Source organism: Dermacentor albipictus, chromosome 5, assembly GCF_038994185.2.
Source record: "Dermacentor albipictus isolate Rhodes 1998 colony chromosome 5, USDA_Dalb.pri_finalv2, whole genome shotgun sequence".
NCBI classification, from domain to species: domain Eukaryota; kingdom Metazoa; phylum Arthropoda; class Arachnida; order Ixodida; family Ixodidae; genus Dermacentor; species Dermacentor albipictus.
Genome location: NC_091825.1, coordinates 13,994,805 through 14,019,397, shown reverse-complemented (window position 1 = coordinate 14,019,397; position 24,593 = coordinate 13,994,805). Strand labels below are relative to the sequence as shown.

Below are 24,593 nucleotides of genomic sequence, written 5' to 3'. Positions count from 1 at the left end.
GAAAGATACCTACAGCGGCTCCACAGCCACCGTAGTCCTTCATAAAGAAAGCAACAAAATTCCAATAAAGAAGGGTGTCAGGCAGGCAGATACGAACTCTCCAATGCTATTCACAGCATGTTTACAGGAGGTATTCAGAGACCTGGATTGGGAAGAATTGGGGATAAGAGTTAATGGAGAATACCTTAGTTACTTGCGATTCGCTGATATTGCCTTGCTTAGTAACTCAGGGGACCAATTGCAATGCATGCTCACTGACCCGGAGAGGCAAAGCAGAATGGTAGGTCTGAAAATTAATCTGCAGAAAACTAAAGTAATTTTTCACAGTCTCGGAAGAGAACAGCAGTTTACGATAGGTAGTGAGGCACTGGAAGTGGTAAGGGAATACATCTACTTAGGGCAGGCAGTGACCGCGAGTCCGGATCATAAGACCGAAATAATCAGAAGGATAAGAATGGGCTGGGGTGCGTTTGGCAGGCATTCCCAGATCATGAACAGCAGGTTGCTATTATCCCTCAAGAGAAAAGTGTATAATAGCTGTGTCTTACCAGTACTCACCTATGGGGCAGAAACCTGGAGGCTTATGAAAAGGGTTCTACTCAAATTGAGGACGACGCAACGAGCTATGGAAAGAAGAATGATCGGTGTAACGTTAAGGGGATAAGATGAGAGCAGATTGGGTGAGGGAACAAACGCGAGTTAATGACATTTTAGTTGAAATCAAGAAAAAGAAATGGGCATGGGCAGGACATGTAATGAGGAGGGAAGATAACCGATGGTCATTAAGGGTTATGGACTGGATTCCAAGAGAGGGTAAGCGTAGCAGGGGGCAGGCAGCAGAAAGTTAGGTGGGCGGATGAGATTAAGAAGTTTGCAGGGACAGCATGGCCACAATTAGCGCATGACCGGGGTAGTTGCTGTTTATTCAAGCATTTTGCAAATGTGGCTCGCTTTTAAGCACCCCTTCTTATGTCTAAAAAAAAAAAACAGAAATGAACATCCAGTATTCTTTTTTAACTTTCACTAAGCTTATCGTATAGCTCAGTGTTAACATACAAGTCAACATACAGTATTTACAGGTGAGGTTACAGAAAGCAGTAATAATTGACAGTAAACACTGCTTGGATGGTGAAAAACATGGGAATCAAGTCATTTTATTTTCGACAATCTTTTTTGGCATAGGAGGCTAAGCAAATGGTGATGTAGCAACACTGTAAAGACTGAATAAGATGGATGTGGAATGCCTTGATGACTTCTCATTCTGTTTTTTATTTTGCCTTGGAAAGGAATTTATTCTGTTCCAGATAAGGGAGGCAGCTTTTGCATCTGCAACAGAAAATCGGTGGATGTTGTGTGAAGCACTTTTTCCATGCTTTTTCACTACCTGAGCAAGGTAACTTTCTTGGTGCTTCATCACACAATTTATACAATCAACTTCCAATAATTCTACCCTCACGAGACTTACGGGTCGAATTAAGATGCAAAAACCTGCTGAAGCACCTTTGATTCATTTGGCAATATGTGCTTGAGTAACACGCTTCTGAAACGAACGTGCATCAAATTTCTATTTGTCCACAGTATAAAACTAAAGTAGAAATGACTTAACTCCAAACCAAAGTAGAAACCTACGCGTACCTCATTTTTTAGAATGGCAGTTGATTTTCTAAAGCCAGCTTCGCTGTATTACAGCCATGATATGTGGTAAAGCATATGAATGCTACAACCACGGTTTTAGTTTCGCAATCGATTGCACAGCTAGGCAATTTTCCTCTCGATGTCCTTCGAAAACAAAAAGTGTTTGTTAGAATCAGATAAGTACCACAATCGGACATTGTCGGCTACCATTACTGCTTGAAAATCTTTTTCGGGTGGGTCAAAAATAGACATTTCAGAGAGGAGATGGCATTTGTTTAACGCATTCACTGTCCCCTAAGCTCTACTGAGACATGCGCTGCCACTAAAAGGGGTCATTATTGGGGTCTGGTTAAGTTCGCATTATCCGGCGAATGCCAGTTTTAGGATCGAAATGAATGTTTAATCCCATAGAAATGCATGGGCGTCGGCCAGGTTCGAATTAACTGAAAAAATTAAATTAACCAGAGTCAGATTATTGGAAGTTTACTATACACCCTTTTCTGTTCTCCAAGCAGTTGCCATTTTAATATGTAGTTTTCTTCTATCAGTGTGGCAATGGTGCTAAATTTAGCATTTGTTTGAATCATCCATTGTTCCAAGGACAAGCTACAAAGTAGGGGCACACTTTGAGACTTGAAACATTTCCACATATAAAGGAAGGGCATGTTAACATCTGTACAATTAACATAAGTTGGCTGTATTGTCTGCATAGCATGTGGTTGCTTTTTTGTAATGTGGTCTTTCTGTAAAACAAAGTTGCATTTGTTTCAAATAAATTGCTGAACTATTGCTTGTGTGTTTTCCTGTGCTCCCTATGCTGATTGCGCTTTTGAAAGTGCAGTGAGCAACTGCAGACTGAAATGCACAAGGCTTCACTTTATCATGCCAGGAAGCATTTTGGCTTGACAAAGGAGCCTTAACCCCTTCCACGCACACACTTTTTTTGTATAAACACATCAAATGAAAGACAGTGACCACTTCTCATGTATTTTAAAGCCTGGCAGTGTTAAAGACAGAGTGAAGTTGTACAAATTCAATTTACTGTTAAGTATAGCTGCTACAACCTCATGCTTGTGTATAGTATGTGCATGCAGTGCTGGCTATGCCGTGGTAGAGCCGTGAAACAGCTTTCACCACACTGCTTGCTATAGCATTGCTGTGTTCTGCAACCTGAGGTCAAAACTATAAATCTATAGAAGTTCAGCAGCACAATTGACAGCTATTTCCGTATGTTCGATGCACTCCTGGCCAGGGACTTTTCGTCCTGTAGGCAAAATAGATGGCTGGCTCGGATGCTGTTTTGGAAAGAGCGCAGCGTACCTCAAAAGCTTGCTCACAATGCTTCACCAGCAGGTTTTGCCAGCGAGAGTGGAGGGGGGCACAATAATTTGACTTTACATGGTGCGGCACAATACCTTAAAATGCTGCTGCTTCTGGCTTCTATTTACTATGACATGCTGGTGAACCTCAACATGGAGCAACCCCATTTAACTAAAATTCTGAATTCTTCTACCAACATGGTGTGGTGTGGCTATCTATGATCACTGTATAAAACCGGGGCAAACAGCATGTCTAAAAAGTACAAAAGCTGGTATAACTGTAATGAATGACCTGCAGTCATCCGAAATGTGCAAAATCGCAAGAATTGGTCAAAGCCAAACACTGCAGAGTTTAAGTAGTCCTGGCACAATTTTTTTCTTATGCGTGTGTAGCTGTCATTCAGTTAACTACACTACAAAACTTCAAATTCCTTCTATGCGCAACAAATATATCCTTAATGCCAACATTTAAACATGTGCCAAAGGCAGTGTGGCCCCATAATCTGGTGACATTGCATGGTAGGTCACAAACAAATGATGCATGCTGCAGTTGTTCATGAGTAAGCCATGCGATTATTAGGTCATTGAAAACTGAGCATGTTAGGACCACTATGCAGCACAACATTGGTCTTTCCATCTTGGTGCACACTGTGGAGTGGGTGCATGTTAAAAACCTCAGGCGATTAAAGTTAAGCCGGAGTCCGCAACTATGGCATGCCTCGTAATCGTATCGTGGTTGTAACTTATAGAACACTAGAATTAAATTAATTTTAATTTAGATGTTTGAGAAGAGTCATAAGAAAATTTATTTAGTGAAGCAAGTCTTAGCACACATTAAGAATCGCTCAAAGCGCATGCAGCTTTCAGTGGCATGGTGTGGTCATAAAAGCTGCCATTTGGAACCAGATTAATATAAAAAAATTCAGTCCAAAAGTTTAATGTCGGTGCTCCTTTACATGTAAGCATGATGGACGCATCTTTAAAGGCATCATCTAAATCCTGTGGAAGTATTTATTGGTGAATATCAAATGGCCCTACATCTAAGGAAGTTATAGGGTGTTATGATAACAGGAGGCCACAAGATTTTTGTTGTGCACTCTTCCTGTAGAGACAATATAGGGCAGCAACAAAATAGTTGGGTGTAGTGAAGAATTCATTCAAGATCCTTGCCAATTTGGCAGGTTCACTATGATTAGAGATAATGAAGGCCAAGCACCTTGAAATACATGCCAAAACCTCATCAGTATTGCACCACTTATTTCAAATAACTTTCATTTTGTCATTCTGCCAGATTAAAAGTTATCAAAAACCTGCTTGACTGGTTTCAAGAACTTTTCGAGAACAGTTTGGTTCCATTCCAATGCAGCATTGTCAGTCTTTAGTGAACTAGACTCATCTTTACTGATATGCAATTAGGTAGGTCAAAGCAGATGCTGTCAAAGTGCATGTGCAAGAGTGTTTGGAGTGGGCATTCCTGGGTTATGTTGCCAAGAAGGGAGTTTTGAGCTTAATGCACACAGCAGCTATAGCATATGAAAACCAGCACTTTACTCATTTTTTAGATACCGCAGGGCTTGCGCTAATGCTGGTCATAGTCTACTATAATTTCTACCATATATTGCCCTTGTCATGACAAGTTATTTTTATTGTCCTGCAATATATTCCCTCTGTGTACAATCAACATCTCTGCCAAGGACAACAGAAACAGTATGATTGGAAACTGCAGAATTCTCCATCTGCGGAGGTGGCTGGCTGATTGCCGTATTAGATGCTTTGTGAGCTGGCATTGATATGTAAATCTCAACTCATCTGCAAGCATACAAAATAGGCTTTGGGATACTTTTACCACAAGAAGAGAGACTAGAATGACTGTTGCCTGTGACATATGGCACATACCCATGACGAGGGATCGGCTAGGATTTCCCATGAGTACAACATCAAATAGCTTTATATTCCCACTAAGTTGATATTACATAATACTGATATGTAACAAAAATAAACAACAAAGTAACTGAAAAACGAACAGGTCTACTACGATTGAGCCACAAGGGGAAAGATGGAAACATTTGTGTTAATTGTATGAAAAAAATGTGCCTAAGATGTCATCTTCCCAGCAGCAACAATATATGATCATGCAAAAACTAGCATTGCTCTTCAGGCACACCCCAGGCTGCTCACACCATTTTCTACAAGATTTGAAGCCCAACAGGCAAAAGGGGTGAATACCTTCAGCATAAAAGAAGAGAGTTATTCTATTCCATATCCTCACATGAAACACAGCAATATTGTTACAAGCCATTTTCACACATTGAAGGCATCAGCAATGTGATGAAGACAATTGAAGCACTCATGTTCTTATTTCCATTGCAATACAAACCTACACTTGGTCATATGAAGGTGCATGTGCCAAATTCAACCGTGTACTGTTATGAGGCACATGGAACAAACATTCCAAGGAAGTGAAATATTTGTAATGCAGTTACTTAATTTGTCCAGTCAGAAGGGCAATGCGCTAAATACAAAAAAAAAAAAACCCTACAGGCCCACTATGCAATGCTTTTGCCAAACTATCCAAAACTTCAATGTGCGCAAGTCCACAATGACCAGGAAAAGAAGTAAACAAATTTCTTGAAGATGGAATGAAAAAGAAATGTTGCGACAATTGAGAAATGAGTTCTTTGCTTTCTATTGGCACAGGGATAGACAGTCGGTGGGCACAATTTGAACTTGAACTCGTGGCAGTGTTGCAGGGGCAAATACCACTCATACTTCCGAGAAGCGTCGGTTACAATGCTGAGTTGGAAGGGAAACTACAAATACTTCTTCGGAAGTTCAAGCATCTGACCAGTAAGTAGTTGAGCATGACTAGGGGAAATATGATCAATTTCACAAATAGCACCATTCCAAAAGAACTGGCACACTGCATTGATTTCTCAGGTGACAACTATTTTTCGAAAAGCCTCTGCGCGCGTTAATACAACCTGAGGCAGCTTAAATCTAGGTCACATGGAATCGAAAAATACAGCAACGGGTGTAACACTTAAATTTGCTGTCTCGCGAACATGAGCGAAAACTTCAATTTGAAAAGGTCTGCCCATCGCCAGTTGTGTGAATAATAAAAAAAAAAAACATCTGCACGATCAATAGGCACTTCGTCGATATTTGAAGTACATCGTTAGTGGATATCAAGAAATGTGCACTGGATAAGAGCGAAACATCTAACCGACTGACTGACGGAAGTAAGGCTCACAGGATAAGTTTTCTCTATCTGCACCATAATGCAGCACGTATTGCGCAATTAGATCGTCCGTAATGCGCAGCAATTGCCGCACTCGATTGAAGTCACCATCGCAGCGACGCGCTACTTATTTCAGGACCACGAAAAACAAGGTATTCACCTAAGCACAGCAGCGGTTTACCTGTCAGCAAGCCCCTAACTCGCATATGACGAAAGCAAATGTCACGGAGTCCAAGCCCACGATTGCTCAAGTCAAACTGCGCTCGCACGAATATCGCGCACGTTAACGCTTTCGACACGTACAAAAGCGCGCCAAGCGCGCGCACAACGTCTTGCAGCCGACACGACGGCAATGGCTAATCTACGTTCGAGAGTAGCTCTTTCAAAAAAATAAAAACATGCAACAATGTGACGTCACATCCTGTGAAAAAGAGTTGTTCTCCTTTCTTACCTTCTCTCAGCTCACGCATGCGCAGCGATCACGGAGCACTCGGGGGCGATAGGGCCCCCTGGGACGTGGAAGTATCTGCTTTAAAACCCAGAAGTCAAAGACTTGATTCTGGCGCAAATAAATCAAGGCAAATATTATTAAAATGTACTTGATATAATTGTTTTTAATGTCAATGTTGGTTTTAATAACGTAAAAGTAATCGTAACCACGTTTTTAGCGAAAGGTTATCTGTAGCTACCCTAGTGGCATCAATAGGAGACCGTCCACGCCAACTGCTCGTGATTTTCACATGGGTTTGACATGTCAAAGGATGATATTTTGACGTTGGCCAGTCTGAAGCTGTATATACACAGAACGCCTATAGTATATCGGTGTATCTCGCTTGTATTTTAGCTGACGTGTCCGTGCTGTCAGTCCCGTCGAGCAGCTTTTTTATTTGTTTCGTTTTTTTTCTACCCCGTAACGGTAAGCGCTCGGCCTCCCCCTCCACCTGCGACGCGCGCGTTTTCCACCACGCGTGTGTAACGACAATCCTGTCTGTTGGGTGGAGGGGGGGAGAGAGAGCCCGTCATTAATGTTGCGCCTGAAAGAAAGCACCAGTAAGGCCGGCTACCTCCGACTGGCCATGGACGGCAACGCGGCAGCCGAGAGCGCAGCGGCGGCGAGCGGCGACGAAGCCGTGGCCTCCGCTGGCCACGAGTCCGAAGACTCGGAGGCGGTGCCGGCGCAGCCCGCCGCGAACAGTTTCCTGCTGGCGCCTCCGAGCTCGAGCGGCGACCCCCGGGGCGAGAGCGCGTTCGAGCTGTCGCGGCATCTCTCCAAGTCGCCGCTCGCTCGGGTCCTGTCCGAGGCGGCGGAGGACAAGTCCCCGAGGCCCAAGATGGAGTTCAAGCCAACGCCACGACGCGCGCCCAGGAACGGCAAAGGTGCATTTGACGGCCTCGCTGTCCGCCTGATTAATGCCCCGGACACCTTGGAGGGAACCCGCTTGCCACTTTCGCCGCTCTCCATTTCAGTGAGCCTAAAACACATGGCACTGTTCCTTTAACCTGACCTTATAGAGTGTTTAGTTAATGCAAAGTAAAACGAAATAATTTTACAGGAGTGACCGTTCTGCCAGTAGCATCGTTCGAAATTTCTCTAGCAATTCATCCTCTTTGGCTGGCTTCGTTCAGAGGGCTGGTATTGTACCACCCAGCTTGTGCCTAGTGCTCCTGGGCCAAACCGACCTGCTTCGAGACCCTAGTTTGACGTGGCCCATCAACATGGCAGCACAGCGATGACTTCGTTTCGCCCAGCTAGTTCTGCTTTCTGAAACCAGAGTGAGCATTGCGTGAATGGGCTTTCCTTTTGTGCAGCTGTGTGCAAGCTGTTAGGATGTCTCAGTCAGAGCAGACAATAAACATCGAGGTTTTATAAAGACATGGGGTACTTCCAAACACTTACAAAGCTAAAATGAAGCGAATAACACTACCTAGTGTAAGCAAGATGTGGACGAAGCCCTAGAGTGACGGAGCAACTAAAGTCCAATGTGGTACAGCGCTGGCTATCGCAGCAGTAAAAGTTCACTGCCACAGAAATTTCGGCACTACTAAGTATAAATCATTTTTGCAAGCACTAAAATTTTAATACAGCTATGTTGTAATTTGTCAAGCTTTCTGTTCAAAAGCTGCATACAAAGTTACTGCTCTAGGTCCATAAAAAAGTTCAGATATTTCCATTACTACGCGGGTCCCGTGCCAAAAAGGAGATACTCCTTTGTCGTGTGTCGCCGCCCTGTGAATGTCTTCCGTATTTGTCCCCTAGCCAAAGTACTTTGTAGTGCCGACGCGTCAGAGGTACAAGCCTTCCGTGTGCCCTGTGAAGGGTGTGCTCTTAGCTAACAGATACTTTCTGGTTGCAGAAAGCGGAACTTAGAACATGTGCTTTTCCATAAGGTTGTCACTTTCGTTTAGAATACAGCCTGTGAAAGTTTTACATATCTGTTCACCATGTCTTGCACTGAAAATATCAATGAGTAGAAAATGAAGACAAGGATGTACAGCACAAATGCTCTTGCCAAATGGGCATGCTCCACATGTGCATGTTAATATTTAGGCAACATCTTGACCCATTGTTCAATGAAGTGCATAATGGTGCCCACCGCAACAGCAGCCCTGCCTGTTTTCTTTTGCAACTTGTTTTTGGTAGCTGCGTTGCCATGAGCCATTCCCGACAGTTGCCTGTGCACTGTGCCACTGTATTGTGTTACTTTGTGCTGATTGAAAGCATCTCATTTAATTCTCTGTTCAGCTGCTCTCAAACTATCCCTGTCCTACAACATATGCTTGCGCATTTCACCTTTGTCAGTGCACTGTGATCACTGTTGCGTATTGAAAGACTTTTAGTAAGAGCTGCAGGACTTGATTTTTGAAGGGTTACTAAAGATGTATATTAAGAGGTATTCACTTGTGCATTTGTAGGTTGGCCAATGTGAGAGGAGACTACATCTGCAAATGTCAACTTTTCGCGTACCGTGCATACTTGGACCGATTTTGGAATACGGTCTGTCTCTTTGGAATCAACCACAAAGACGTCTAGTTGACAAAATTGAAAGGATTCGAAACAGTAGAATTGCACTGTGATAAAAACTGAGTTACGTTGAAAACAAGTGTCATCCCATGGTGGAGCACTGAGATTAAAGCTTTTCCATTTAATATGGGATAAGAAAACTGTCATTGTCAGTGATAAATATTTTAAGCTTACAAATTATGCGCATGAACTTATACTTTGTTCAAAATTGGGGATTACCAACCCAGAACAAGCATGTTTGCAAATTCTTTTTTTGAAAGGACTTTTGCCAAGTGCAACTGATTGTTGAATGTGCAAGTGTGCAGTGTGAACCGATCTACGCTGTAGCCCCCCTGTAGTAACAACCTCAGGCAACATAATGAGAATGGAGAAAAGACGCTGCCTGCTTCGGTCTAGTTTATCAGTAACTACATTGCATTTCAAAGGAACCAAAGACTCTGCCCCAACCTGGAAGTTTCCTTGTGAACCACAGTGGGAGGGGGGTAGGCAAATATGCTTTGAAACCTGTGACATCGCACTGACATGCTGAGAAGGTAGTTTCCTTTCATTGACCCGCCAGGTACAAGGTCAAGGGTATAATGCCGGCCATGGTAGCTGTACTTTCGATTGGGGCAAAAATGCTTGCAATTGGGTGCACACCCCAGGTGATCAGACAGCATGCCTCATCGTGGTTGTGGCACAGAAAACACCCAAATTAAATTTTTTTATTTAGTTATTAACCTCTTTCCACCAAATGACTTGAGTTTTGAAGTGAAAAAATGCGTCTGGAGCGAACACCATTCTTTATTGTTTCCTTAAAGGGCCCCTCACCAGGCCCCATAGCAAATTTTGGTTATACGCTGGAAGTTGTTACGTGTCCTCTAGAGAGCGTTCTGCTGCAAAATTTTTTCAAGTCTGCACATTAATAGCCGAGATAGAACTATTTCAGTGCTGCGAACCCATGAGTTCAGGAGGCAAGCTCCACCGCATAACGAGACTCTCTCTCCACTCGCCCCGTCTAGCCTCTGCAAGCAAAATTCCTTTCCTGCGTTCTCCCATGCCAGACCTCGAGGATTGCGTTACACATATGTCACAGGCCCCGCCCCGCCTTCACTTTTTTTCTCCTCGCTTTTTTTTTCTTTGTTGCACGTGAGCTGTTATTGTTTCAAGCAGTGCACGATTTTGCGTGCTGTGCACAAAGACACATGACTAACAGTATAATTCAGTGCAACACCAATACTGAGGCAGAACAAGCGAATCGCAGAGCGTTATCACGCACTGGAACACGGTACAAAATGGCATAGTTTCGGTACTTGCACACGTGACCGCACGATTGTGGGAACAAGCAGACGAAGCGGAAGTACATCTTTCTTGTTTAGGTGCGAAGTAAAACAAAAAACATGCAGACATTCCGTTTGTGTGTTTTATTATTTCTGTAAACTTCAGTTCGTCAGTTCAAGCAATAGATAGCATAGATAACAGATGCTGTCTTGAATACTTCCCGAAGTGACGTGTCACTATGAGCGATGTCACACTGCGGACACCAGTACGTAGGCACAGGTACACGAGTACGTCATCCTCTGGCTTGGAGCACGGCGGCCGCAAGGAGAAGGGAAAACGACATTCGGTCTGAAATTTCAGATCTTTCCATGGCGTCTAGCGATGTAATACTTTGCAGACACGATTGTTACTGCGCAATGTATGCTCTGCACTTGTCAGCTTAAAATGGCCAGACCTGGTGAGGGGCCCTTTAAAGAGAAATGCTAAGTCAGTTTAGATTGATAAGGTATTTTTCGAAAACTCATCATTTAAATTTCATCTAAAGAGGTTAAACAGGAAAATGAAGGCCCAACTACTGTTTCTTGGATTTTGTACCGAAACCCCAGCAGCGGTATGTCATTGCGACATCAGTGTGTTTCCTCCTATTCGGACTGTTGGGGCACAGCATCAGTTCTTGGCTAAGTTCAGACTTTTGACTCGCTGTGGTGGTGTAGTGGCTACGGGGTTGCCCTGCTAAGCCCGATAGTGCACGACCAAGTCCCAGCCATGACAGTCGCATTTCAATGGGGGCAAAACACCTGTGTACCATGCATTTGGGGCACGTTAAAGAACCTCAGGTGGTAAAAATAATCCGGAGTCTCTAACTACGGCATTCCTCATAATCATATCATTCGTGATTTCGCCACTGTAAAACTCTAAGTTCAGGCTCCTTCAGAATACAGTGCATTCCATGCTTGCCGATAAGCAATTAACATGTCCGAGCAGATGTCGTGGCAAGCTGGTGTGGGAACTTCAAGGTGGCAGCCCTCTTAAATGTTGGCAGCTTTTGGAAGACTAATGTGTTCCTTGGTAGCGAGTTACGTACTTTTCCGTTTCTAACACTTTTGTGGGCCGATCTCGGAGGTGGTCCAGTCTAAAGATGTTGGCTGATGCTGAAGGTAGTGCAGTTTAAAGTGCAACACTCTTCCTGCTCCCCTCGCACGACATAGCGCTGTGCGCAGCGCCTTCAGCAGGTGCAGGAGCGCTACATCACACTCTTGCTGTGGAAATGTCAATACAATGGGGCAGCGGCATGGACTGGCACTCGTTAGCTACTCACCTTGGCATTGCCATGCTGCACCTGAGCGAACTGCTGACAGAAGTGGTCTTTAAAGAGCAGAAGAAATGTACAGAAGGTGCCAGGCGTCAGTTATGCTTGCTATGGGAAAATTTGGAAGGAAATTCAGCCTCTAGTTGAAGTCGATCAAGTGTTGCTCACAATAAATGATACAGTCTGTACACTCCATTCTCACCCCCCAGGAAGACATTGATCAACTTTGAAATGACACATTGTATCGCCTTCCAAAATTTTCGCTTGCCCGGCCTCCTGTGGTAAGAGTGCCTTTTTTTCAGCATAATTTGCTATAGTAGAGCTTAGCATCCCTTTGTGTCCATTGCTGCCCTTTGCTGCCCTATTTTGCTTTGGAGTGTGTTCCCTTATTCCCTGTGTTGCCATCGCCGTGCACTTCCCGTGTCAGTAGGGGGTGGCGGCGGCCCAGCCGAGAGCGATGGCAGCCGTGCAGGCAATGCAGCCTGCGAGCAGCATTCATTTCTCACAGACGTCACGGACGTGAGACAGATGGAGCAGGGCCTGCTGCAGCTGCTGCACGACTTCCACTCGGGAAAGCTGCAGGCCTTTGGTGAGACACTGCTTTAACCGCTGTGCAGTTTTATTTGCTTCATTTATACAGGTACTTGACATGAATCTCGACATCGGAGCTTGTTAAGGGGGGAGTTACAGTTTTACAAAGAGCCGTCATTACTGCTTACAGTAAAAAGACAAGAACTTCTGGGTTGCATGTGCCAGTTATACTTCCAGCATAACAAGTGCATAACGAATATGGCATAGTGAATATGTTATGTTGGGCATCACACCTAGTTTTTTGGGTGTTAAAGTGTTGGTATCTTGCCAAAGGAGACATTGTCTTGAAAAAGTTGGAAGGCGATTCAGCCTCTAGTAGAAGAACAATGCCTTCCTGAGCAATTAGGCAATGTCATTGGGGTGATTGGCAGATGCTCCAAGCATGCACAATAGAAATGACATGTCTGTGCACTTGGCAGCAGCAGAGTGGTCCAAATACACACTATAACTAGGTGATATGCTGGAGTTTATAAGTGGAAGCTTTGTGTAATTGGGATCGAACACAGTCAAACAAAAAATAAAGGGAGGGGGCAATGTATGAGCACTGCAAGTGGTCACAACAATAAGGTGGGTGCTTCAACTTTCTAATTCGATAGTGGAGCACACGTTTGGCACCGACAAAATTTTTGCTTGCTTTATTTTTTGTTCAATAATTGTCAACATTAATAATGCCATGAGGCCTCTGTTTTTACAGTGCACAATAAATACTCGGCAAGTTCATAACATGGCTTCAGGTGTGTGGCTTTTGTCATATCATGGAAATTGCACGTGGCACACATCACAAACCACCGACGTGTGGGTTTGGCAGTGGTCACAGGCCGCACTGTCAAATGTGCAAATAAGTTCATAGTGGAGGAGGAAGGAATGGGCAGGGGCTGCAAGCCCAGCTCTAACACATTTTTGGTTAGCATTGTTTTATTTTCTCCTGATATAGATCTACTTCCCGACCAGGTGAGACGTCATTCTGTTATTGATTTTTTTTCTTTCACGGACACCCTTACAGCAGCTGCACCCCGCTGAATGAGGCACGCGTTGATGTGTTTTGCGATGACCACCAAATCGCCGTTTTCGGGATGCTGTGAGGGTGTTGTACTTTACACAATCCATCCTGCAAAGCTGTGTGAAGAGCATTTCAAACTGTTCACATTGTAGATGTACCTGTATGGGGAATTGAGGCCTCACACAGTTGACAGCTATTGTGCGTCAGAACGTCTTTAAGATAGTAGCATTGCCAACCAGTGCAGTCACAAAGTCAATACCATAGTTCAAGAACTGTATCCACACTAGATGATTCTTACCATCTGCCTTTGCTCTTTAGCTATCAAGTTTTTTCAAGCAGTGTTTCTACCTTACTGGTTCCATGTGATGAGTAGTAACACTGAGTTTTGTTTACTGCAACGTTGGCTGCTTTGTTATAGAAAACTTGTGAGCGTGCATTTGTCTTTAGCAAGTGTTGGCTGCGAGCACATTTGCCTGGCTGCAGGTAAGGACTGCACTTTTGAGAAAATGGAGCACGTGCGAGAGCAGCAAGAGCGGCTCGCTCGTCTTCACTTTGAGCTCAACGCTCAGCAGGAACACTGTGGGTGAGTGCAGCACGGATCGCTCCTTGTGATTCACCAAAACTATCACTCTAAGCTGTTGTCTTCAATAGAAGCAAAGTAGAGCAAGAAAGCTTTGTGCATTCTTTAGAAATGGAATTTCTAAGAAGGTGGCTTAAGGTGGTAGCAACACACACAAAAAAATTTTTCTTTAAATCGGAAGCTAACATTTCAATAGTTTATTTTCTTGAATACACATGTCTTATTTAATATAATCAGCTATTTTTAGTGCGGAAAATGGTTCTACTTTTTTTTTGGGGGGGGGGTAGGTAATTTTTGTCATAACATGACATGCTAGTTGACATGACACATGACATGCCAGTAACATGACATGCTAGTTGCGCCAGCAGTGATAATCAACTAATGAATTGCTGAACAACCCTTTAAAGTTACTGTGTGTGTTAATGTGTTGAGCAGAGTCCTGAAGGCTAACAAAGCAAACAGTGAATTGACGAAAAAGGAGTGAGCCCCACCCAAAAGCATGGGAATGATATATGGTACGCATGCATTTGCCTAAACTTTGTGCTTCTGGCTTTGTATGGCTTTGTCGCTTTGCAAGAAGATTACTAAGCTGGGTGAAGATAATACTGGTTTATACCTCAAGGGTAGCACTTTAAGTGGCCATGGAATGAGAGAAACGCACTATGGGGGATTCCACGAGAGATCAACACAGGTCAAAAAATTCATATATTAGATTTCATTGAATATTTTATATTTTATGCACATATCACTCGGTAGCACTTAAGTGAACACGGTTTATTTTCCAAATGAATATTTCAGGAGGAAAAAAATTACCAGATTCTTCAGTGTGGAGGTGCCTATTTTATGCCCAAGGCGTTTTCACAAATTCACAACGATGTGAAATACAATATGTTACACCTACAAAGAATATATTCTTGTGTGTAAAACCTAGGTGTAAAAAAGGGTCAGCTAGCACTGTTTGAGGCTTCCGTGCAAAACGGAAGTGTTTTAGAAAAATTCCTGAATTTGCTACAATCTTCGAAAGTTGCTATATTTACGATTTTTTATCAACTAAACCAATCCATGTAGCCTTTTGAAATTCGCTAAACTGTGAAATCTTAACTTACTCAACAATTGTGCTGAATATTCTTTCTGTATCACAAATTACCATTTCTAGAATTCGCCTCAAATTTGAAGTTTTGACAAAAATGAACGCTATATAAAAATCAAAATAAAAAGAAAACATCGTACATTTTTCTCAAAATCTCGTACACAACTGTTCACAGGCACGTGGAAAAGAATATTAAGAAACACGTTGCATTATTTTGTTTGTAATCATAATACAGCTGGTAGAAATGAGAGCTTTGCCAGAATGCAGCAAGGTGCTAAGAAAAAGGGACATCAGGGTAAAAAGAGCGTGCATAAGGCTCTGACTTGCCTAAACTTGACCCGTGATTGCGACGCAAAGGCAGCTTTGTTAAACTAGAATTATTACTTCAACCATGCCATTCTAAAATGTCTGAATTTCCGACATAAATTCGTGGAGTGATGCCTTTCCTCGGCCATCGTTGGCGTCCATATTTAGTTCATGCTTTCAGATGCGGCTGCTGTAAAAATAGTCTCTTTTGATCGTGTTGGTAGAGTGTAGCAGAATAGGGAGGGAATCCACGAAAGGCGGTGGCAGAAGGATCAAGTGGAGTAAAATACTTTGAAATTTCCTGGCCGTGCGGCCGCCGCCTTAACCAGAATAAGCTACGTGCACTCTGGTTGTTTCGGATGCGCTGCCGTCTGCTGTCTACTCAAGAGCTGCCTTCTGCTTGACAACTCTGATATTATACACCGTGTTCCCTGTTTCGGAAGCAATGATTTAGTTTATGGTTTTTGAGGTATAGTTGGTGTCCGGATTATTGCCCCAGCGATGGCGCTCTTTGGGTAACACAGGCTAATCTCGAACGTCATGCTCTTGCTGATTGCAACCGCCGGAAGCAATCGGAGAGCCAGTAACATGTCGTTGTTACCATCCCTTAAACACCACCTATAGGTGATGGCACAGTTATCTTGCATATTATAAAAATTGAATGTGGGGTAGCTACGGAGTCAATCTAGTACACCTTAATTTTTGCCTCCACTTCGTTCAGGTAGGAGCTCTTATTTTTACGTCTGCTTGTATCAGGCGTGAACGACCTCGAAGCGGGCGACAGGCCAGTTTTGTGCTGAGGGTTCTGCGCACATCCCACAGTCGTCCTTCATCATAGACGGGCGCTAACAGTGTTCGCAGTAGTTTTGAGCTGTGAGTAGAGGTGCGATGGCTCACTGTTACAGCAGTGATAGGGTCTTTTGTGCAGATTACTTGAAGGTGCACAAAAAGAAAATACCGCTTCAAAGAAATTTCCGCAAGGTTGGAGACATTGGTGTATCTGCACTGCAGAAACTCTTGCCGCGAGCTGCCTGCCATGCACAGGATGACGACCGGTTATGCCAAAGTTGCTTTCGGCGGCTAAAAGAAATGCTCTATTTTTCCGATGCTTCCCCTGCAGAAACAGCTGATGAATTCCTACCGGGAGAAGACGAACTGAGAGGCGAAAAGGAGGGCCACCTGAAGCTTTGCCTCACATGCATCAGCAGACGTCGGGTTCGCGACTAAGGCACTTTCGCCCGGTGCTAAAGCAAATTCAACTCGGTGGCACTGCAAGGTCGAAATCTCACTTCGTAGAGTGCAAGCGCCATTTGGACCCCTCAGGTACGAAATGCGGCGTGTGCACCGAATGGTTCACCAACCTTAAAAAAGCCTATGACATGTGCCCTTCGTATCAAGAGTGAATGTGCTTGTTCACTCTGCTGCCAAGCCAACTGGAGCGCCAAAAAGTTCAAGCTCTCATTCCAAATTTGTCAGCCTACATGATATACAAATCCCAACGTTGGCGCGAGAATCGTGGAATATGGTCAGCACCAGACGCACCTGAGAGAACATGGTTGAACCCAACAGACGTCCAGACTGCGGTAGAATATTATACCAAAGACGAGCATGGATGTTCTCGGCAGAGGTCCAACAAAAAGGATGTAGTATCTGTTTCGATGGATGGGAACAAACAGTATGCTGCCAAGAGGTTCATGAGCCGCTCGGTACAAGAGACATATCGTCTCTTTAAGGAAGCCGATCCAGATACATCTATTGGGCTCTCAAAGTTTTATTCTCTCCGGCCAGAATGGTTTCTTCTTGCTCCACAACAAGAAGTGTGCCTTTGCATGTATTGTGCCAATGCCACACAGTGTGTTTCCGCGCTAGAAGAGCTCACTGAAGGTGCCTACACAATTACCCACCTCAAAGAACGATGTCTTTGCACCTCGCCCACGACCGATTGTTTCCTGGGCGATTGTGATTATTGTGCAAATGAGGATGCTTTAACTACTACTGTACAACTTTGGGAATCCCTGAAGAGACAGAGGTAAACTATGTGGTATGGGAAAATGGCAACCTCGTAAAAAAGACAGAACAGGCTACTACCTTTCTCCAGGAGCTTGGAGTATGGCTTGTCAAGTGGATCACCCATGATTACATAAGGGGCATTCAAGCATCAGCAATTACGATGCCAAACGGAATCAACAGCACGGATCTCGTGTCTTTCACTTTGACTTTGCAGAGAATTGGACAGCTGTTGTACCGAACGAGGTACAATCGTACCATTGGCACAAAAGACAGGTCTCGCTATTTACTTTTGTTGTCACGAGTAGCGGATCCACTCAATGTTTTGCGGTTCTCAGTGATGACGTATGTCGTGATGCTGCACATGCTTGCTTTGCACTGGAAAAAATCTGTGAGTGCACGAAGGAAGAACTTCAGCTTGGCTAACATGCTACATACGTGTCTGATGGCGCCAGTAGCCATTTCAGAAACAAGTATCAGCTTTGCGAGCTGTCACAGAGGGAACACACGTCAACTAAGTGGCTTTTAGCAAAAACGCTTGCGATGGTGTTGGTGGCTTAGTAAAGCACCAAGCCTCGCTCTATACTCTCAAAGCAGACAGCACTACAGTCATTAGGTCAGCCTCTGAAATGGTGGCGCAGATGACCACAACGCTGAAAATTGTAAAACTGCTCTATGCAGATGCGGACGAAGTAGAGAACTTTCGCCGCCTCAAAAAGAACCAGCGTAAATCTTTGCCACGTATTCCAGGCATACAGTCTTGGCACATTTGGTTAATGTGCCAAGGTAATGTTTCCCAAAAGACCCAAGTATCTGAAAGAGGAAGTGTCGCGCTTCTTTCCAGCTTTTCTAAGAAACTGTGAACTAAGTCCCTAAGGACTTAGTTCCCTTAGTTCCCCACAGTCCCTAAGGATCACCAACAAGTGGTGATCCTTAGGGACTGTGAACATTTCATTATATAGCAGTCTAACACTTCCTTTTTCTTTTTCTTCAGAGGCAGTAAAATAAGCAATCGCTGGCACTATCTGCCAGCTAACCCTGCCTTAAAGAGAAGCTGAAGAGTCTGTCGAATTCAATAAGACGTTCATATACGGATGCGGGAACATTATAAACCATGTGGGCAAAATTTGGGGTTTCTTTTCAATTAGGAGCGACGTAATCGTTGGTTGAAATTGCGCTGTAGCTCCGCCCCCCGTCGAGTGAGCGAGCGGAGCGGAGACCGGAAACCGCGGTGCTGTGACGTCAACTCTAGTGTTTCGTTCCTTCGCAGCGTCCGCGACCATGCCTGACCGCGCTTGTTTCTGCGTGCGTGCCATTGTAATCTGCTTCGATCAACCCTGCATTCCTTTGTTGGTGCGTCTGCGTGTATGTAGAGTGGTAGTCAACGTGAGTGGTAATCAACGTGAGTGGTAGTCAACAGATGAAGGTCACTACACGTACTGCCTGAACCGGGAAGCTTTTCACGCGTTTAAACCGTCTTTGTAGATTGCCGACAGCTTTGGACAGCGCACAAATGCCGACGATCGCATCCTCGCTTACGTTCCACGAGGAGACATGCAGGAACACAACACTACAGTTGTTTGACCGGAAACGAGCTCACTAGATCGGCGAAAGATCGGCGAGATCACTAGATCACTTTGCAAAAAACATACTCACCAAAGAGCATTTCCAACACGAGGAGATCTCAAGACTTTGCTTTCGTTCGCGTCGAAAGCACTGCTCGCACCAGCATCGTTTGCTTCTTCGAGAGGCCGGCTTTTCGCAATCGGCTTGTACATGTAGGGAGTAACGCCGAACTCCTCAGAAAACCGCAGTCTCTCTAAATTTTCCATTACCGTCCCAGAAAAACAGCACCAAACTACCTGGCGCCGCGCTTCATGTGTAGCGGCAGCGGTCGGTTACTAGAGTTGACGTCTCGAGGCGCACCGACCAATCACAGGCGGAAACGAGACACGCGAGCTGGGCGTGTCCGCTGCTGCACTTTTCGTCGAAATAACATATATTTGCGCTTTCTTTCGCTCAATTTTGATACGATATTCGAATTCGGAGAGTTGAAAACCATTATGTACAGATGTTCACTCATTTTTTCTGGAAAACCTTTCAGCTTCCCTTTAACCAACACCATCGCTAGGTACTTCCACCACCACCTCTTAGGTTGCATAATGATGTTCATGTAATGACCAGTACGACATTTTCAGAGGCATTTACCTGCTGTACATTCTGTTACCTGTGTACATTCATACAGAGTTAAGCGTTAATTCTGTAGCACACAAGTAAATACAAACCTACATTAACAGAAGGCACAAATTATCGACACTGCAAGGTGCAGGCACTTGCTGTTAAATAAGATAAGCCACGTAATGGTTATGTTGGCACTTCTTTATTCCAATTCAAGCGAATATGTAGTGTACTAAACACACTTTTATGCAGAAGTATTAATTATGAGGTCAAAACTGCCTTTATGTCGCAATCACGGTCAAGTTTAGGCAAGTCAGAGCCTTATGCACGCTCTTTTTACCGCAATGTCCCTTTTTCTTAGCACCTTGCTGCATTCTGGCAAAGCTCTCATTTCTACCAGCTGTATTATGATTACAAACAAAATAATGCAACGTGTTTCTTAATATTCTTTTCCACGTGCCTGTGAACAGTTGTGTACGAGATTTTGAGAAAAATGTACGATGTTTTCTTTTTATTTTGATTTTTATATAGCGTTCATTTTTGTCAAAACTTCAAATTTGAGGCGAATTCTAGAAATGGTAATTTGTGATACAGAAAGAATATTCAGCACAATTGTTGAGTAAGTTAAGATTTCACAGTTTAGCGAATTTCAAAAGGCTACATGGATTGGTTTAGTTGATAAAAAATCGTAAATATAGCAACTTTCGAAGATTGTAGCAAATTCAGGAATTTTTCTAAAACACTTCCGTTTTGCACGGAAGCCTCAAACAGTGCTAGCTGACCCTTTTTTACGCCTAGGTTTTACACTCAAGAATATATTCTTTGTAGCTGTAACATATTGTATTTCACATCGTTGTGAATTTGTGAAAATGCCTTGGGCATAAAATAGGCACCTCCACACTGAAGAATCTGGTAATTTTTTTCCTCCTGAAATATTCATTTGGAAAATAAACCGTGTTCACTTAAGTGCTACCGAGTGATATGCGCATAAAATATAAAATATTCAATGAAATCTAAAATATGAATTTTTTTACCTGTGTTGATCTCTTGTGGAATCGCCCCTAGATATGATGACAAAGTGCCGGCTTTCCCCTGGCATATTTTATTACATAAACATTTAAAATAACTGCACTATTCACTATAACAGAAAGCAAAAAAGTTAAAAAGGAAGAAAAAGACAAAAAGTTATTCGGATAACATAGTGGGCACTGAAATAGCTGCAGAGCAAAAACAATTACGTTGATCAAAGATTTAAAACTTATATTTCACTGTCCAGGAGGCTGATAGGTGGCTCACTCGCACATTTAGATAGGTTCTTTTCTTATACAGACAGTTTCCACAATATATCTTGTTCAGTGGCAAAACAGCACGTAGTGCACTTTGTCAAATTGATCATACCCAACAAAATATTTGGCTATAAATGCAACAATTATTATGCAGGTAAGCATAACCTTATTGCCTTTATGTATTTTGGAAAAATATGAATGTTTTTAGGAAATATAAAAGCTAATTACCTAGCAAGCAAAATAAACATAGTGCAGTCCACTTATGATGATGCTACATATAACGACGTATCAGTTACAAAAATAAGTCGACTTAAAGAGTATAAACTTATGCATTAGGGCTATGAGAAAGAAAACCATATATAACAGTATTTTATTCACTGCATATCGGATATAATTACCAAATGTTGCCTTCTTGACAGCGTTTCTCATGCAGGATAATTGCAACATTTGCTTTGCTAGATTCCCCTTAAACAATGCCGAGACAGGGCGAAAAGTTTGCATGCACGAGTTCAGCATGTCCTGCCCGCACGCCAGTTGCGAAAGCCACGGAGAGCAGCACGAGTTGGTGCAATGTGCCACAAGATGGCGCTAGCCGCTTCGCGTAGGATTTGTGCTTTTTTTAGGGTTGCGCCTACAAGGCAGAGTCCATTGAGAGAAGTGGAGGAAAGAGAACCAAGTGAAACTGGCGCTGCCCAAGGCACTCAAGTTTAAGATGGGAAAGGGATGCAAACGTTGGGATTGCTATCTACAGGGAAAAGTGGCATTTAATACCATGGGCAAGTCACATGCAGGGAATACGGTGGTCGTGGGCTTCCTCAACATAAACGGGGGCAGGAGGCAAGCCAAATGGGAAGAGCTTCACAGAGTTCTCGATGAAGAAGGCATATCCCTATATGGTGTAGCAGAGACATGCTTACGTGACCTGGAGTGACCTCCGATTTACCTAAACTGGAGTTGGGCAAACTGCAACCAAGAAGGTTCGGCCAGATAGGGTGGCGGGGCTTCCTGTGGTGCAATGATGGTCAGTGGAGTGGAATAGCCTGTGATTACATGAACTACATCTGGATGAGTGGGCACATCCACAAGGTGCCAGTGATAGTATGTGTAGTGTATATGTGAGTGTCTGTGAATCAGCAAGATGTGAACCTGCAGGCAGTCCATTGCATAAAAGAGGATATTGTGCGTTTGGGTCCAACAAAGGAAAGTCTACTCCTTGGGGACTTCAACGGCCAGATCAAAGAGCTGGACAGATACACGAACTTCAACGGAGAACTGGTGCAAACAGCCACGGACAACCATACACTGTGTATTGCCAACATGCGAGGAGAATGCACTGGTGTTCTCACTTGGTGTGCCCAAGGTAGACGTACATGCTGTGCCCTGCTGTCTGAAGGTCTGAATGCCAGGCTGCAGGGCTTCAGTGTGGATGAGGAGGGTAAATGCAGCATTGGCAGTTACCACAACCACTTAAGACTGGATTCCACCTCATCGTCTTGATGCAGACCAGTGCGAGCGAAATGGGTATGCTTCCAGAAAGTCCTCCTAGTATTGATGTTCGAAGCAGGGGCGGGAGAATTTGAAGCTAGTCTTCGACGGGAAACAGCAGTCCCATACACAGGATATGTTTCACAACTAAAGTGCATCATGCAGAGACATGAACAAGTGCAATCGCAGGGTGGACGTTCCAGAAGAAACTGGTGCGACGGCGAGATTCGTGCAGCATTGCAGGCTTGGCAAGCCGCCAATCGCAATCACCGTCATGCACTTAAGGCAGGTGACACTGGCGCTGTCAAGGTGGCTTGGGATGAGAAAATTCGTAGAAAGCAACACACGCAAGCCATTATGTAAAATGATGTAAAATATCCGAGGCTGACCACAAAATGCTCTTTGACATGAATAAGGATAAGAGAAAGGCGGGAGTGAAATTCTGGGAATTTGTGGCATCCCTCGACAGCTGACCGATGGAGCCCATGATTCGCAACGAGGAGAGGATGACAAATCTTCAACTGGCACTGACTGTTCACCTATGTCAACTGTACGGAGCGCCACAACCAGCGAGAGAGGATATACTGGAGCACTGGTATATCTGCGCGCACAGTTGCAGAAGGAGATACAGAGTGGCAGATATGACGAATGGCTGTCGAGAGGGCGTTTGGTTGCATCAACACACATACTGCCTGTGGTCTGGATAGCATACCATAGTCAAGCATCTGGGGCCAGATTCAAGAGAATAGCTGGCGAAAATTTTCAGTGGAATTCTCACCGGCGATGGCATACTACCATCAGAATCGCTTCAGGACAAGGTCACCTTCATTCACAAGAGAGGCGGTGACCCTGGATTGCTCAGAGATTACAGGCCGGTCACAGTTACATGCATGTTGTGTAGGATTTTTGTGCAGATACTGAAAGCTTGGATGGGAGCCTGGGCAGAGTGGAACAGCCATCTCATTGAACACTAAATCTTATTTCGCCAGGACTGGTGGCTGGAAGATGACCTGTTTGCCCTCAGCCAGTGTACAGAGATGACTAGAAAAGAGTCGCACCCTCTCTTGTGCTGCTTCCTATACAAGCGCGTACCCTGGGCCCCCCCCCCCAAAAAAAAGAATTAAGCGGCATAGCCCCTTTCCCCTCCCCGCCTACGTCACCACTCCTCACACATATTCCTTAAGTGCTGCCAAATCCATGTTGAGACTTGACAGCTTTTCGATGGTCAACAATTTGCTGCCTAATTCTCTCCTTTTGAATGGCGGTAGTTATTGGCATCTCCTGAGCTGTGAAGGCTAGTTTCCTCAATGATTCGGTGTCCACGCGATTAACTCGAGATGCGTTTAGTTGTCGCCATTTATTCAATGGTCACGTGCATCGCTGTTGCTTTGTTAGTTCAACCTTCTTTGTTTAGACTGATCCAGGGACTAGGAAAGAGATTCGGTTTGTGATCAGCTGGTCTGTATGCTCGAGAAACTAGTTGCGGCCGGAGAAAACGGCAGTTTCGTTTAAATTTTCCTTTTGCTTCATTATTTCTCGAGTGATGGTTCGCCGCGACGCTGGCAGATCCTCGGAACCATATACCTGTTTTATGAGTTAGACAAGGCGAAAAATAAAATAATGCGAGACAGTGTCCATAATCAAACGCTGCAACAACCCTTAAACCCATAAGCAATATGACTGTCACCCATTACCTCATCTGGTTTTTCCCTTATTGCACATAACTTTTCGTGCAAAATTGGCAACTGGAAACAAGAGTCGCATGGAGTTGAGAAATTACGCAATCTAATAAGGGAGAGAGCCAAGGCAACAGCCAAACAAGAAGGAAAAGTGAAAATTAACAAATTTAACCGTTATTTATGAAAATATTTATGGATCAACATCTTTTTATTTAAAAAGGAAGTAGAGAAAACGCTGTCGAAAGTAGAGAACAATTCCGTGTGTCTTGAATAACACTTCTACAGTTATCAGTCAAGCCGCCTGACGTATCCACTTCTCTGCTGTGCTTATGTAGGTATTTTAGTAACGTTCTGTGGCTGGCGCAGTACGTCTAGAACGGCAGCGTTCTGGCTCTACGCGGTTGTAGCGGACTATCGGCCACGCATCGTTACGCATCTTCCCAAATAGCAATACGAGTCGGTTTTGGCACTTGGTAGAGCAGTTAACGAGGGATCCAAAAGAACTGTGATTGTTCCGCAAATATATATATTTATAATTCTTCCAGAGCTAATTAAAAAAACGCTACTATAGGTGGATACAACTTAAATCTGCAGTGAAGCCCCACCCA

General features: G+C 43.9%; 1 protein-coding gene and 1 long non-coding RNA gene across 4 annotated transcripts in view; one reads left to right on the top strand and one right to left on the bottom strand.

Moving 5' to 3' along the window:
• Positions 1-1,121: 1,121 nt before the first annotated feature.
• On the bottom strand, positions 1,122-6,627 carry LOC135904260 (uncharacterized). The gene is made up of 2 exons (XR_011514399.1): positions 6,374-6,627; positions 1,122-1,326 (listed from the first exon to the last, which is right to left on the bottom strand). It is a non-coding gene; the product is annotated as an uncharacterized lncRNA (long non-coding RNA).
• A 339-nt stretch (positions 6,628-6,966) lies between these two features.
• Positions 6,967-24,593, top strand: part of LOC139059847 (coiled-coil domain-containing protein 28B) — a 41,405-nt gene continuing 23,778 nt past the window's right edge. Inside the window, exons 1-3 of one of the 3 annotated variants that reach the window (XR_011514398.1) lie at positions 6,967-7,569; positions 12,211-12,372; positions 13,858-13,957. Coding sequence is in view for 2 of the 3 variants with exons in the window: in XM_070538284.1 (XP_070394385.1) it covers positions 7,218-7,569; positions 12,211-12,372; positions 13,858-13,957 (614 nt within the window). In the remaining variant the exon portion in view is untranslated. The remainder of the gene's footprint in view (positions 7,570-12,210; positions 12,373-13,857; positions 13,958-24,593) is intronic. The other 2 variants (XM_070538284.1, XM_070538285.1) reach the window with 2 other exon arrangements.